The 16,615-nt window shown below is 37.7% G+C and overlaps 1 protein-coding gene, 1 long non-coding RNA gene and 1 pseudogene across 2 annotated transcripts; all 3 read right to left on the reverse strand.

Annotated features, from left to right (window-relative positions):
- Positions 1–948: 948 nt before the first annotated feature.
- LOC138319738 (uncharacterized) lies at positions 949–10,081 on the reverse strand (annotated as a pseudogene).
- On the reverse strand, positions 1,837–7,655 carry LOC138319063 (uncharacterized). The gene is made up of 5 exons (XR_011207947.1): positions 6,814–7,655; positions 3,299–3,414; positions 2,810–2,884; positions 2,337–2,585; positions 1,837–1,989 (listed from the first exon to the last, which is right to left on the reverse strand). It is a non-coding gene; the product is annotated as an uncharacterized lncRNA (long non-coding RNA).
- Positions 10,082–14,557: 4,476 nt separating the features above from the next.
- LOC138319064 (uncharacterized) lies at positions 14,558–16,615 on the reverse strand. Its single transcript, XM_069261964.1, has 2 exons — positions 15,802–16,615; positions 14,558–15,616 (listed from the first exon to the last, which is right to left on the reverse strand). Exons 1-2 carry the CDS (start codon positions 16,344–16,346, stop codon positions 15,160–15,162), a joined length of 1,002 nt encoding a protein of 333 aa, XP_069118065.1. The 5' UTR covers positions 16,347–16,615; the 3' UTR covers positions 14,558–15,159.

A 16,615-nucleotide genomic window follows, 5' to 3' on the forward strand; every position in this document is an offset into this window, starting at 1 on the left:
AACTTGACAACTACGCTCACGTAAAGTTCGAACGCAAAAATCAAAGGCTATTTGCAATATGTCAGAGCACCTTTACATTCGGCCACAACAACCCTCAAGTATCATATCAACTAATAGCTTAATATAGAACGAATGGGTCGGTAGGGTTAAGTTACAACAACCTAGTTTAGAATTTCAGAGCTTCCAACTCATGGAATAAGTATAACATATAGAAATATAAATATTTCATGGATTTGTGGGCAAGCTTTACTCAAAAAAACAAATGTCTAACTATATACAAGCACAACCTAGTTTCATTTCGATCAGCATTTATTTTTGCACTTATTCGAGACAAAAAAAGCGAATGAACATAGCCACAACAGTACAAATGTCACGACAAATTTCCAAAGCTAATGCAAAGCTTCGGTTCTCTCTTTTGACCATGCAACATCATTTCTTTCCATTATATATTCATATGGTGATTTGTAAATAGTTAGCAATCGACGACATGACACTCAGCTTTATTAGAAATCAAACATCAAACATAACAATAGCAATACTTAAGTGTATACAATGTACCTTTTGATGTTGGATTGCAAGTTATGCTTGACTCCGTATATCTTCAGTCTTTAATACGACCTATGCATTGTGAAATAACATTATACATGTACCTGGAAATCAAGGAAGTCGTAAACACTATTAGTACGTGTAGGTCGGTTTTATAGTTATCTCTTTAACTCTGCTTGACATAAAAAAGGCAAATTGTACATACATCGGACTTCAATACATTTTTGTAATCGATTTGCTATTGTGGTTACTCGATATTAATATATGGCATAAAAGGATAGTAATGTTTTATTGAATTGAAGATATTTCATAAAATATTTCAACAGAGACACCTATCAAATATATTCAAACATCCGATCTCCATTTGGAGCCGTCTTCTCGTTGCTAGAGTCACGATATCCACTAAATCTTCCTTCCAAATCCTCCGATGTTTGAAAATGTAGTCACGAGATGAAGAGTGTTTGTGGAACATTAATCGTTGTCAATAACCATCTGCATTTTCTTAACATCGCCATCGCCGACCAATGAACGAAAAAGGCTGCTACAAACATCGATATTGTCCTGCGATCTTATTAAATGCTCTAATTGTCATACTGACTGGTTGCCGAGGACGTCCCTAAAGCGTTTACCTTCTGTACGTATCCTAAACCATGTCAGCGAATACAAGATGACATTGGTCACTAACATCAGTACAAGAGGGACTGTTGTTAAAAATATGTTAGTTATCTCCCGTTTCACACCATCAAAGAAATAACTGAAAATAACAAATACATAGATATTATAAAGTGTTCCCATAGATTCTTGTTTTGATTTTAAAGTGTGTGATCAAATATTTTCATTATTTATTTCAATTAATATAATATTTTATCATTTTCATTATAAATAGAATGTTGATGTATAACGTAACGTTAAGGAGAAAAGTTAAGTGGATATGCTTATAATGCCCCTTTTGATCCAAGCTGGTCTGCTATTCCAGCGATATGGTACCCTGAATGTCCAGGTTAAGTCGCCAATTATACCGTCCAAAACGTACTATATGTCCCATCGCTTATGTATTCCTGTCATATTTGTTGTTATGGATGTTGTTATAGTCGTCTCGTTGTTACTTTGTCTGTTACCTTTTACGGCGCGACAGAGCCTCCGTAGGATGACACAGGTAAGCGAGCGCGCACGTGCTGGACGCCATGTCGATATGACTTAACAGAGAACACATTTCAGTGATTTAAGGTTCCGCTATAGTTAACCAAGGGCCATCCAAAATCAAAGTTTTTCGTCAGAGCTGTCGCAATAAATAAGACAACCAATATACCAAAATGTTCGTATTTGTATATGGAAGATTAATAACAGAGTAATATAACAATTCCTTCAACCAATCTTAAAACATTTACCTTTAAACCAGGTCAACTTCTTAGAAATTATATGAAGTCAGCAAAGTACAAACGTCTGCAAAGAATAGATAATATTCATCTTAAAGACATTAATAAGGTGATGGGGGGTTGCTTTCCTAAAAATATCAGTGCTACAATACATAATCTTATTTACAAAACATAAGGTCACACTTGAAAAACATGGAAGCCATGAGGACAGAACTACTTTTTCTATGAAAGTATGGAAGCTGTGTGGTGGCAAATGTATAACATAGAAACAGAAATATATTAATTAGTGCATTTGTGTGAGCTTGTAATTTTTACCTAAAGCCACAATTAAAACTCTTTTTAAGCACTTTAAAATGTGATGTTTTCATTTTTATGCTTGCAATCTACAAGCACATAGAATAACTCTCTACTCACTTTTAAATATCCATGAACACTAATGCTGAAGACCTGTAATCTTCTAGCAGGTGATCCACTTCGTATGGGTCCTCTTCTCCCTCGTACTGAACCTCATATACTGCATCAGCAGCACCATCAACACCGGACACAACACTCAAAACTGTCCCCTTATACCATTCGCGTTGGTTTTTATTTTCATCGATAACCCATTGCTGTTTTATGGTTCTTCCCACAAACTTCACCTTTGATGTGCGGGCTCTTGATAACCTAGAAAACACAAATTAGGCAAAATATTCAAACACATGTTTTTTTAGTTTTAATGAGCTAATGATTATTGTTACTTCAATTATAATTATAATACATACTGTTGAATTGTTTGTAATAGAAATTTTGCTGAAATACATGTTCTTGTAACGAGAAATAAATAATAAATTATTATTCTTAATTCCTCTTGTTTCATTTTTTAAAACAAAACTTTCACTTGATGATACCTTTGTGAGGTAGATGCTGAACTGCCAGCTATAGCTTCATTGCAAGGAGGTGCTTTGGTCACTTCATGATTTTCACTGTAATATTTCAGACATTAAATTCAATAATATATTTTGAAATAACAGTAATATTGGTATCACTCATATGTGAAATGGTTTAATCTGTTATATCTTAATAATTTCAAACTATAAGTTATAGGGGCCGCCTGGTTAATATGTGGGGCAGGTTAATAGTTTTTTTGGGTACAGTTCAGTGATTTAAGGGAGTCGCCTAGATGAGTCCTGGACTCGTCATTTTCCTGTGGGACTCACCAAAATTTTGAGAACCTTCCATATTTCTTTGTACTGGGACCCATCAAAATTTGAAATTTAGTGTGATGGACTCGCCTTAAAAAATCCTACATAAATTGCTGAGTACTCTGATTTTCCTACACCATCTAAAATGGCATGTTCAATAAATATTATTGTATTATGTACACAATTTCAATTTACCTTGGCAAAGTTGATGTATGGGATGTGGGCGTTGGAACATTACTTTTGGCTGCGGTTGTCTTGGAATGTGTTCGTCTGCTTCTTCGGGTCACATTTTTCTTGGCCGATTCATTATACTGAAAAGACAAAAAGTGTCAGTGTTAAAATTTAATTCTGTACTTTTACCATTCAAAACTTAGATACTTACCACAGAATCATGTATCACACCCTTTCAATGATTTTTCCTGAATAAGCTAACTATATAATATAAAATATTAATTATGTCATATTTAATATTAATAAGCCTATCAATTCTTCATATTCTATACATGTCTTACCCAAATTCCCGGCTCTCTGATTCCTGGACTTTTCCCTTCTCGTGGTGAAGTTAACTCTGGAAGTAGAGCTTTGTAGTAAAAGCTTTCAAGCTTTGGCAACATTTTGTTTTCCCACAACTGAATATTTCTAAAAATGCGTTGAATGTACATTTGGTATGGCTGGCTTGTGCGCACTACAAGATCAATCCAGGGCTTATCACAAATGTTCATCAATCCATGGCATTGATAGAAATAGTCATGGTTTTCTCGCAGTGTTAATTTGCCCTCCTTCAATTCCAAACAAAAGTTTTTCTGAGTTTCAGCTGCTTGATACAAATTAAGTGGTTTATTGTACAGAACATTCTTCACTTCAACCAGGCCAACTTCCCCATTTCGAACAACAACTATTCCATCCGGACTGGCACCTAAAAATTTGTTGCATCTGTCAATGACAAGGCCACTCGATTGGATTTCCATATTGATATTATGCTCAGTCTTTTTCAGTTGGTATTCTTTCAGGCTATTTTCTTCTTGCAAGAGACCATGTGTGGTGTATCTATTTCCTCTGAATTTACTGTAGAGATGTTTGCGGACTAAACATAAGACAGGTATCGATGGATTTCTGCGTATAATAGGGCCAAAAGTAGATGCTGTGATTCTCTTTCGTCTCTCTGTATGCCAGATGGATGAATGTGATTGTTGGAGGGTTGATTTTTCAATTTGTAAGATTTTGCTTTCACTGATGTTAATCTCTCTCTTTAAATACTGGTCTTTCAATTCATCAAGTGTTTTTGGTGATACATCCTCTGAGAAATCTATGGCCTCTGGTCCATATGATAGTCTAGCTTTCTTGGAGTTCGCCTGAGTTGCGCTTACCATTTTTCTCTTCCATCTTTTTTCTTTTGTCGTTTGCTTGCCTTTATGTGTGGTGGTATTTAGGTGCATCTGGTGTCTTTGCCTGTACAGTTTAGAAAACAGGAACCCAGGCTCTGTAGCTGTAGCGGATTTCCACACCGTCGGAGACCATTGTGGTCCAAGATTCATTCTTAATGCCCCACCATAGCAACGACCATGCCAGGAACCACGATTACAAAGGTTGTAGACCTTTCCTCCGTCAAATTTAGATCGAATGTGCATCCAACTTTCAGCCAGGTTGGTAGTGAGGCATCCAATCAATCGACTGCTCTTCTCTGCCAGAGGTATTAATATGTTGGTGACATCTTTAATTATGCACTGATCTACCTGGTCAAAAACTGTATAAGTGCCTTGTCTTGCCTCTTCTTGAGCCTGTAATGAGGTGCCGTCTGTCCACATGTTAACCTGCTCAGTGATGACCTCATCAACATGGGTGTTGTTGGAATGTGAGTCTGCATTATCGTCACATGGTGGTAACGTAGGAGACGTTGATTTGGCTTTACAGAAATCTGAACAGTTGGTATGGTTTCCAAAGACATGATGCACAGATTGACGAATATCCCTGGATAGCTTCTGAGATGCCAGATGTCTGTTTCCATTCTCTTCAGCTTCCCTGCTTCGCATTCGAATGGCACAACGAATGGCACTTACAATCCGGATTCTGGCTGCTTTGGTTAGATGGTGTCTACCTTTATAAGAGGGATTATCCACTACCAACTTTTCTAACTTAGATCGGACACATTTGCAGGCATGATTGCAACACTCTAGTTTAACAACATCTTTGCCCCATATCGGCACTTCTTCCCTAATCTTTGCAAATGTAGAAGAGTCCCCATCACCGATGACTTTGGTGTACCGCAGGCCATGCTTTGTTTCTGCCTGATTGAAACCTTCAACGATTATGTCCGCCTCCATGGACTGGCTGCTATCTTCCCAGTTCTTAAAACACTTATGTGGTCTAGGTACCTCCTGTTTTTGTTGTGACATATTGCAAATGTAACAGTACTTGTTACGTACTCCTATGTGTAACAGTTTCTTTGTTTCCTGGCCAATAATTATAGCTACCCCACCCAGAGCATTATATGTGTGTTTGTGTGTTCTCTTCGACCATCCTCCGTCCGTTATGACTGTTATGCATGGTACCTCTCCATGATAATTGCCTTTACTGATCGCGATCTCTCGTTCCTCAGCACCTGCCATCAATAGTTCCGTTTCTAGGGCATCTTTCCACCACTGGCCTATTTCCTGTTCAATGGCGGAAAAGGAGGTTTGGGTCATACCAGGCGAATCAAGGGTGGCGAGGAATTCGTTCAAATGGGCTGGACCATTACCTGTTACCATGCTTCCCCACACGGCTCTCACATTGATGTCGTACCGTTTGGAGTTAGGCAGCTTTGGACTTGTCTCAAATTTGAACATTTTTTTGCAGCCTTGACACTGAGACATGTAAATTGACGCTAATCCTAACGTACGCTCCTCTGATACAAGTTTTATGGGGGCTTCACCTTTCACCGAGAGTTTTACGGCTTCATCACATAAACATGCATGCATAGTTATCGTCGATACATATTTCTGAACACATTCTAAGTTTATTACACGAAAACCATTGCCAACAACATTGTTCACTCTTTTTATGCACAATTTGATGGTACTTGTGTCAGAAACATTACGCACACTGTAGATGGGCTTCACTTTTTGATGGCTAACCAAATGCCTCCGTGTTGTGAACATACCTTTGTTGGAAAAGTTTTTTTTTCTCAAAATTCTCATGTGAATACAACCAAATGTTTGAGGTGCATCTTGCAAAGAAACTTTGGCAATTGTGGGGGCTAAACAAAATTTGTATTTGGGTCTTCCAGGTCTCAAAGTTTGACGTTTCACAGAATTTATGCCGGATGATAATCCAAACCTTTTTTTGGTGTTTTTTCTCTTTGTTCCCATGTCGAAATACTGTTTTCTATCCCTCTCTATATAGTCTAGCACTGACGACGTGTGTATGAGTTTCCGTAGTTTTACTGACATGACATAACTTTCTTGTACGCTTTTGTAAACACTTATTTAACACTACCGTGCATCTTAATTCCAAACATAACCAACCCAATAATGCAAACCAAATTTTTAATAAAGTAAAAAAGAAGAAATAATAAAATGTTGTCACCGGATGTTTATACAGTCTACTGACAGTTAGCACGTAAACAAGACTGCAACATTAATGTTTGTACTTACCTTTAAAGTCCGATCGATATTTTGTAGTAAAAGCATTGAACAAATATGAAATGAGCAAAGATTGCCACGCTTACTTACCACAAATACCTTTTGTTTCTTCAGAATTCATCTATTCGTGGTTTGTTGAATGGACCGTATCACCAACCGGAAGTCCTGTCACGCAGAAGAGACCTTATTCATAATAAAAAAAAAACAAATAATTACCGATCGGATTTAAAAAATATTATGTTAAAAATATGAAGTCGGGAATTGTTAAACCAACAACATTTTAAACAGACGTCTAATCGGTAAATTAAAATATTTTCATTTTGTGCGGATGAGTATCGGTACTTCCTGCAAGAAGCTGAGAGGGAAATTGGAATGAAGCCGTGGATTTCTGTCGTAATTGTTGTTTATAGGCTCGAGAGTATTTACAATTGAACGTTAATTTGACAATATGATATTTGTGGAACCCGCAAAAACCCGATTTACTGATATCAAGGCCTTCGATCTTTCATAAAATCATTTTACTTTTTGTGAACTGCTGCTGCTACTGAATCCAATATGGCGACGCCCATAAAAAGATATAGCCAGACAGTAAAACTTAAGATTTCGTTTAAAGAGAAGAGAAAATCTTAAACTCGCTATCCGGAGCATGTGCTATGGATAGTCTGTATCCTATATCGAGCATATTTAGAATTGAAAAATCTATAAGGAATATGCCACATTTCTTTAAAATTATACACGTGATTATTCATATAGAGTTATTTCAATAGGGCAATGCATAGGCTACATTAGTTCTATATAATTCAATACTACATTAACAGAATACCCTTTTCATTATTTTACTAGAAATGGAAATGAATAAACCATAATAGCACTCTTTATGATAGTAAAAGTTAAATTGTTTGGAAGTAGGGTTGTATGGCCAATTGGACTATAGTGGAACCTTAAAGCTAATACGGGAATAGAATCATACAGCTTATGCAAATTGATGCTGGACAGGAGCTACCGTATGGACAAGACGCTCATTTCTGTGCAACACATTGCGCCAGATTGATACTGTTACTGGCAACCTGTTATACGGCAGCGGAGCCATTGAGAGGGCCACATCATATTTAGAGCCGCCATATCACTGTGTCAGAGACGAAAACTCAACTCGTAACGTCATCGATGTAACCCCTGCCACCACACGGCTGGGCAGACAGGCTATTAAGCATGGTGGGCCTGTGTTATTGTGGACACTGCATATGTCATAGGTTGCTTCCGTCATTCGGAAAGACTACGTTTACAGGGTCTGCGTCAATGTACAGCGTCTCAGCCTACGTTTGATTCGAGGGAGTCAACAGAGGGACGTGTGCAGAGACATTATTTATTGTGTGAAAGAAGGGTGGATGTGGTGTGAATAGGTTGTAGTTATCATATAGGTTTTGTAATATTTGTAAATATCTTGTTCTAATTATTTTGGTGTATATAAAATGTCTATTTTGTTTCTTAACACGATATTGTGTTTTCATTTTCCTAACTGAAGTCTTCGCTGGTCCCACGTTACACTATAGTAGATTTATAGTAAATTAACACGAAGGCGTTGACGGCCACCACATTGACCATCAGGTTCTGGGCCGTGTTAACTTCGCCAGCGTAAAAATTCATACAGCTGGACTTGATGAACATTGTCTCTGGCTATTACTATATGGAGAAGGTCCATCGAGTGAGCTATTTTAAAGTTGTATGGTCTAACACTTTCGCTCTTTTTGTCATAGTGAAAACTGTTTAAGTGTTATACACATTTTCCCCGTCTCTCCGAGGTTTAAACTTTCTACTTTTACCACTTTTTATAAAGTTGCAGCACTGGAAGTATTTTTAATTATAGAAGTAAAAAATCTTTTTAACGTGTACACGTCAAAAATAAGCTCGAAAGATGCCGAATCATTCCGAACTCTTCCGAACATCGTCGCGACAATCTCGAAGTAACACGAGAGTTGTGAAACCAAATGTCAACAATTTGTTTCATAAACAAAACATGCGGTCGACCTCAGCAGACTGGATCTACATAGAAAAAAAATGCTTGCACATTACAATATTTGATACACACAATATTGAATTACGGCAATGTGTGAATTAGATGTTTCAAATACTCGCTCTGTGGACATATACCAGCACGATTTGCTCATATTAGCCAGAAGGAAAACGTAAACAAACACATGTGCGCTTACGCTAGTTACCTGGATCACCACGTGCAGGACGTGTGGACATAAGTCACGTGGTACGATTCGGAATGCCGACAAAAGCCGAAGGTACTGAACATGACGGTGATTGAAGGCGCTGTATTCAAAACCAGGAATATATGATCCCTAGATTTCGGCGCTCTTATAGGTCGACATATTCTTTTGGGGAGCTTAATCAATAAGTTACATGTGCATGTTCAAATATCAAATGTTTAAGCAATATATCGTTACAGTGAAAATTACCAGAAATACAACTTTAAATAGTCAATCACACACGGCCAGGTACACCACAAAACCGTCATTCTTAGTCCAGGAAAAAAAGGACCGAACTCCTTGTAGTCGGGTTCCATCAACTAACACAGCTACTGCGCATGCAAGACTAATTACGATGCATGATAGCGCAGAAATGTGAATAGATAAAAACTGTTCATTATAAAGTCATAACCGGATAGCAGTGGTTTGTCGGTCGTATTGACCAGGGTGGAATTGTACCCAGTCATTGTTGAAAGTCATTCCAACACTCAACCGCCGTAGAATCAGGTTCATGTAGGGTATTGACATTAATTGTTTAATGTGAGATCTTGCTACATCATATTAAACGTTGTTGTCCGCATTTTCATGAACTGTGGCGAAGGTAGGACGGATAGGCGAGTTCGTGGAGGAGAAAGAAGATTTCAATTGCAAGCGTTAGCCGTAGAAATGACAACCAAGACTTATGTAAACCGTAAGTCTAATCAGAATCGTCAGGGAAAAGCTGTGAAACTAGGCTAAGGCGAGAAGTCTAAAAAGCCGGACAATCCAAAGTCGTGTTTTCATTAGTACGTCGAAGGAATCTGACGTGAGAGGCAATGACGATGAAGTTGGATTCTTATTCGGACTATTTTAGTGAATGATACGTACAATTCAGGATACAAGGTAAATCTAAAGCTGGGCGGTAATCCAGTCGAGTTCGAGACCGATACGGGTGCGGCAGTAAATGTGTGTGCGGAGAATGTGTACGACCGGTACTTTTCTCATCTGTCATTTCCCAAACAGACCGTGAGGCTCAGAGGGCTCAGAGACTTTGGTGAATGACGTGTACCATTACTTGGTGAGATACTGGTTACCATCACGTGTTGTTTGTGGCGATCGACCGTCATTGCTGAAAGGTAGAAACTGGCTTAAACGCGTAAAATTAGACTGGACAAGTATAATTGCCTTGAAGTGATATCCGAAATCTGATGGTGTGAAATCCGAAGTGGACAAGCTGCTTGTGAAGCATCAGAAACTATTCGAAGGTTAAAGATGGTGCACAGCCGATATTTTGTAAGGTAAGACTTATGCCATTTTCATTGACGGAACCCGTACGACTACAGAGCGAAGGAGCTTTAACAATTGTCGAGCGAAGCGATTGGGCGACCTCTATAGTTGTCGTGCCAAAATCGGACAAATCGACACGCCTTTGAGACAATTTCAAAATGATTTTGAATAGGTGTCTGGACGAACAGCAATATCCGCTACCGAATGTTGAAGATATGTTTGCTGAACTAGCCGCTGGACAGAAATTTACGAAGTTGGATCTATCGCAGGCATATCAGCAATTGAGCCTGGACGAACAATCGAAGCAATACCTGACCTTCAACACACATCTAGGTATGCTTCTTTGCCACAAATTAGCGTTTGGTGTGTCATCGGCTCCAACAATCTTCCAGTCAGTCATGGATCAAATACCGCACGTAATATGTCATATCGACGATATCTTGATAACCGCTCCGGCCGATCGTGAACACATAGAAATCCTTAGCGAGGAATTGAGCCGTCTCGACAAGCACAACGTCCGGTCGCGTAAAGACAAATGTCTGTTCATGCAAGATTTCATGGAACTTGACATCAGATTGCGAAGAAGCATTCAGATCATGTAAGTTTCAGTTTGTCAGATGAGCCTGTTCTGGTACATAACGACACCAACAAGCCTTTTAGATTGGCTTGTGACGCGTTTGCATACGGGGTATGAGTTTTTCTTCCAATATCAGCAAAAACGGTAAGGAACGACCGATAGCCTATGCATCGAGGACGCTTTCAAAGAGTGAAACGAACTATGCCTAAATTGAAAAAAGGCACTCGCGAACTGTGCCTAAATTGAAAAAGAGGGACTCGCGAACTATGCCAAAATGGAAAAAGAGGCACTCGTGTTAGTGTACAGGGTAATGAAATTTTCACCATACCACAACCTCTATGGCGGGTTACGTTGGTGACGGATCATAAACCGTTGACAACGATTCTGGGTCCGAAGAACGATGTTCCGACTTTAGCTGCTGATCGCATGCATATCAGTACGATATCCTTTACCTGAAATATGAGGATCATGCGAATGCTGATGCCTTATCGCGCTTGCCACTAATGAGAAATCTGAAGAATGGGACATTTACCATTTCACACTATTGAATGGCTTGCCCATTACGTCTGATGATATAACGACAAAGACACGAAGCGACCCCGTCCTCTTGAAAGTGCTAGACTACACCCTGAGGAAATGACCAAATTGTACATCAGAGAGTGATCTACAACCGTACTTCCAACGCAAAGATGAAGTTTCAAGTTAGCAAGGATGCGTGTTGTGGATTTTGCGTGTTGTCGTACCGCCAACTTATCGCGAGAGATTTCTGACACCGCTACCGCTAGTAGAACGATTGAGGTTCTGCGTTCGCCGTTTAATTGGTATGGTCTAACAGAGGAGATTGTCTCCGACAATTTGCCGTAGTTAAAATCAAGTGAATATTAAATATTCCTTGGCAGAAACAGAGTGAAGCATACGCTCATGAAGACTGTGACAGAAGACAGAGACCAGAGACAATCGATGATCTAGTCGTTTCTTCATCGCTCGACTATGTAAATGTAAAGGATCTACCAGCGAAGCCCCCTCCGGCAAAAGTGACACATAATAACAGTAGTCCAAAAGGAGATTTGTCAGTCCCCACCACCACTCATATACCGGCTTTACCCTGCAATCCAACAATGACGCGCACCACCAAGATTTGATCTGTGAACTGTTGATTATGTTATATAATATTAACTTTCTAAGTGATAAAAGGTTAAATTTAAGAAAAATTATGAAGATCAAGAACGACTTTTGAGGATAATTCTTTATTGACAGTGTTAGTTGATTTGTTCAGCAAATTTGTGAGATGACTTTATAGAGTTCTGAACGATACATACTGTGCTCTGAGTCATGAACATTTACGTTAAAAGATGGAAGAGCGCAGTATATTGGCATTTATAGTTCAATGTGGGCTCTCGCTACATCATGATTAATGTTATTTTCCTCATATAGTATGACGTCCGGAACTACGTTTCCGGTTTCCTAGTTTTACTTTTAAAATAAAGTTAGTTGTTAGATCACCGCCATTTGCATGAGTTGTGTTTCGTGTTTCGACAGAACCAAAGATATTACAGTACAAATGTCCACTTCCTCCTGCTGCTTTCGTCTCGTGATATTATAATTCGGTTAGAAATTGCCTTTTTACAAATATCATATTTCAAATACGTCTTACCTAGACAGAAGATTACATGTATGGTGAATACTACGTGTTCATTTTTACAATTTTTTTTAAAAGATACACTTCACCGATTTATTATAACACTTGCATTACCGGCTGTATCTACTTTCAGGAATTATATAAATGCCACGTCACCGAAAATTATCGCCATGACATGCATGTGTACGATGGCCCATATCAGCCGGCATTCTACACTCACAATTTGTATTTGTAGAATGTACATGTACAATTTGCTTTTCTGACATTCTACACTCCAAAGTTACATGTGTAGAATGTACATGTACATTATGCCAGTTTACTCTTCACAGTCTACTCTCCAAAGTTACACGTGTAGAAAGTACATGTACAAAATGCAAATTAACTAAGCATGTACATGTACAATTTTTTTTTATTTTACTCTGAAATTCTAAACAGTGATAATCTTCAACCGAAAAAAAATATAATCAACGATCCGGACATATCTTATAGGTGACATAAACAAGAAACGTGATACGCTATCGGATTTGGATTTTTAGTATGCCACCTTATACAAATACAATAGAGATGCAAAGTTGAAACAAGACAATACAAGATATGTATTATTTGAAATATTATATTTAGCAAATATAACTGCTACCATAAATGTAGGAGAATGTACAATGTCTGTGACATCTGTGAATTCAGAAGAATGTTTTCTGAAATCTGAGTCATTACACCTTTTGGTCCCATCTCTCTGACCCCTCGGGGTCAGCCAGGACCAATATATATGATGGTAAAATAATACCTTTGCCTTATAAGTATAATAATATATAAGTTTTGCTCATTTCCTATGCGAAATAACAATGTTCATTCATGTGTGTACCTATTTCATTTCAACAAATTGTATTGCAACTAATATACAAATGGCTTTGGCAACAGGCAAAGCCTATATTAGCCATCTCCAAACAAATCCGGTATAGTACAATTATCGACAAAATAACTTTAACATTAAAATTTTATTATGAATGAATATTGTTATTAGTGTTTACCTATATAAACTATATAGTAAATGTGACCCCTCCTCAGAGGTCTTCTACATTGTACGTTACTTGTTGTATAGGTCAAACATTAAAATCAACCCAAGAGACTCTAAGGATTCAACTATAACTGTATTTACAGTCTCAGAAAATGGAGTTCTTAGAGTGGAAGAGTATCTAAAACTTAGAAGTAAGGTAGACAAAAAAGACAATTTAACACGTTTCTGGTTTGTGTCACCTTTACGAATGTTTATTATATCTTTTTTTTTCGGTTGAAGTTTATCACTGTGTAGAACTCCAGCGTAAAATAACAGATAGTAAACTGGCATTTTGTACATGTACAGTCTACACGTGTAACTTTTGAGGGTAGACTGCCAACAGCAAACTGGCGTATTGTACATTCTACACATGAAACTTTGGAGTGTAGCATGTCAGAAAAGTAAAATGTACATGTACATTCTGCACATAAATTGTGAGTGTTAAATGCCGGCTGACATGGGCCATCGTACATCTGTAAAGGTCTCAGACATTGTCGCTTAGTTTATATTTGTACTGTTTGAAACAGGTAAATTAAAACGTTTTTAAACCCGGAAGTCTTCCTTATAGGCGTCAAACACAATCACTGTGATGAATGTCCATGTTGTAGATGGGGTGCAATCAATTTAAGTGAATAATAAAAAGTCATTAAAACACAGAACAATAAGCTAAATAATAGGTACCATTCTTATAGACCAGATTGACTGACTCCAGGCCATAACTACATCACCGTATGTGGAATATAAATTGCTAACAATGTAATACTGTCTTTCGTTGTATATTAATTTAACTGTTTGTACAATATATGCACTCCCCTACCAATCCACCACAAAATAATCATCGATATGCGATGAATTTGTGCAAATATAAGAAGACAAAAATTGCATATTTTGAAAACACCATCACCTCCACAAACAAACCTGGCACGTCCTTACATGATCTTGGTTGTAAATAGGACGGTAAACTTATAAAACCCATAAAAATTGATTTATGGGTAATCTATATTAAAAAAAAAACAAATTTATAACTATATACCAGCACAACCTAGTTTCATTTCGATCAGCATTTATTTTTTGACTAATTGGAGACAAAAAAGCGACTGAACATAACCACAACGGTACAAATGTCACCACAGATTTCCAACGCTAATGCAAAGCTTCGGTTCTCACTTTTGACCATACAACACCATTTCTATCCATTACATGTTAATATGGTGATTTGTAAATAGTTAGCAATCGTTGACATAACACTCAGCTTTATTAGCGGTAAAATAAACAACACATAACAATAACAATACTTAAATGTATACCTTTTGATGTTGGAGTGTAGGTTATGCTTGGCTCCGTTACTTTAGTCTTTAATACGACCTATGTAATGAGAAATAACATTTATTATACATGTACCTGGAAATCAAGGACGTCGTGCACACTATTAGTACGAGTATGTCGGTTTTATATTTAACTCTGTAACTCTACAAATTTTTGACAGAAAAAGGGCAAATTGTACATACATCGGACTTCAATACATGTTTGTAATCGATTTGCTATTGTGGTTTCTCGATATTAAATATATGGCATAAAAGGATAGTAATGTTTTATCGAACTGAAGATATTTGTAAAATATATCAACAGAAACATCCATCAAATATATTTAAACATCCGAACTGCCATTTGGAGCCGTCTTCTCGTTGCTAGAGTCACGATAGCGCATCTGTTCTTTATCATAATATCCACTCATTTTTCGTCGTCTAATTATAACATAGACGACACCGTTCAGAACACCTCCGATGTTCGAAAATGTAGTCACGAGATGAAAGAGTGTTTGTGGAACATTAATCGTAGCAAATAACCATATACCATACATCGCCATCGCCCACCACTGAACGAAGAAGGCTGCCACAAACATCGACATTGTCCTGGCGATCTTATGAGATGCTCTTACAGTTGCTGCCTGTTTCCCGAGGACGTCCCTAAAACGTTTACCTTCTGTGTGTATCCTAAACCATGTCAGCGAATACAAGATGACATTGATCAATAATATCAGTACAAGAGGGACTGTTGTGAAAAATATGTTTGTTATCTCCCCTTTCACTCCATCAAAGAAACAACTGAAAATAACAAATAAATATTATAAAGAGTTACTATATATTATTTTTTTTTGTTAATTGTAAAGAGTGTATTTACATATTTTTATTATTTATTTTAATTATAATCGTATTTTATTATTTTTCAAATATAAATAGACTAAAAAATCACGTAACCTTTAGTAAAAAAGTTTACTGGATATACTTACAATGCCCCATTTGGCCCAAGCTGGTCTGCTATTCCAGCGATTGTCGCGCCGACGAACGGTACTCCGAATGTCCAGGTTAACAGCCGCCAATCATACCGTCCAAAACGTACAGTACTCTTTCTATAGTAGATCAGCACGAAGGCGTTGATGGCCACCACGTTGACCATCAGGTTCTGGGCTGTGATAAACTCCGCCAGCATAAAACCGTAAAACTCACACAACTGGACTGGATGAACATGGTCTCTGGTGATCACTATGTGGAGATGGTCCATCGAGTGAGCTATGTTAAATAGCCCATCACACACGGCCAGGTACACCACAAAACGTTCACTCTTAGTCCAGGAGAAAAAAGACCTAACTCCTTGAAGTCGGAATGCATCAACTATCACAGCTACTGCGCATATAAGACTTATTACGATGCATGATAGCGCAGGAATGTGAATAGATAAAAACTGACCATTATCAAGTCCGTACACTTTTAAGTCATAACCGGATAGCAGTGGTTTGTCGGTCGTAGTGACCAGGGTGGAATTGTCCCTAGTCATTTTTACTTGTCATTTCGACACTCAACTGCCGTAGAATCAGGTACAGGTGCCCACATCCTGTTAATTTTGTATCATGAAATTATAATTCGGTTAGATACAAATGATTCTTACCTAGCCGGAAGATTATCATGTATGCATATCATGATTACGACAAGGTTTCTACTATAGTTTGTTTTTAAAAGATACACTTCACCGATTTAGTACAACACTCTAATTAAATAAGTGGCTGTATCTACTTTCAGGAATTTATGTAAATTCCACATCACCGA

This window comes from Argopecten irradians, chromosome 3, assembly GCF_041381155.1.
Source record: "Argopecten irradians isolate NY chromosome 3, Ai_NY, whole genome shotgun sequence".
Taxonomy (NCBI): domain Eukaryota; kingdom Metazoa; phylum Mollusca; class Bivalvia; order Pectinida; family Pectinidae; genus Argopecten; species Argopecten irradians.

Excerpts from the sequence above, each read along its gene's own strand:
- LOC138319064 (XM_069261964.1), bottom strand. The coding sequence starts at position 16,346 with ATGACTAGGGACAATTCCACCCTGGTCACTACGACCGACAAACCACTG. Across the intron at positions 15,617-15,801 it reads CTTGGGCCAAATGGGGCATT|TTGTTTCTTTGATGGAGTGA; the intron begins GTAAGTATATCC and ends TGTTATTTTCAG.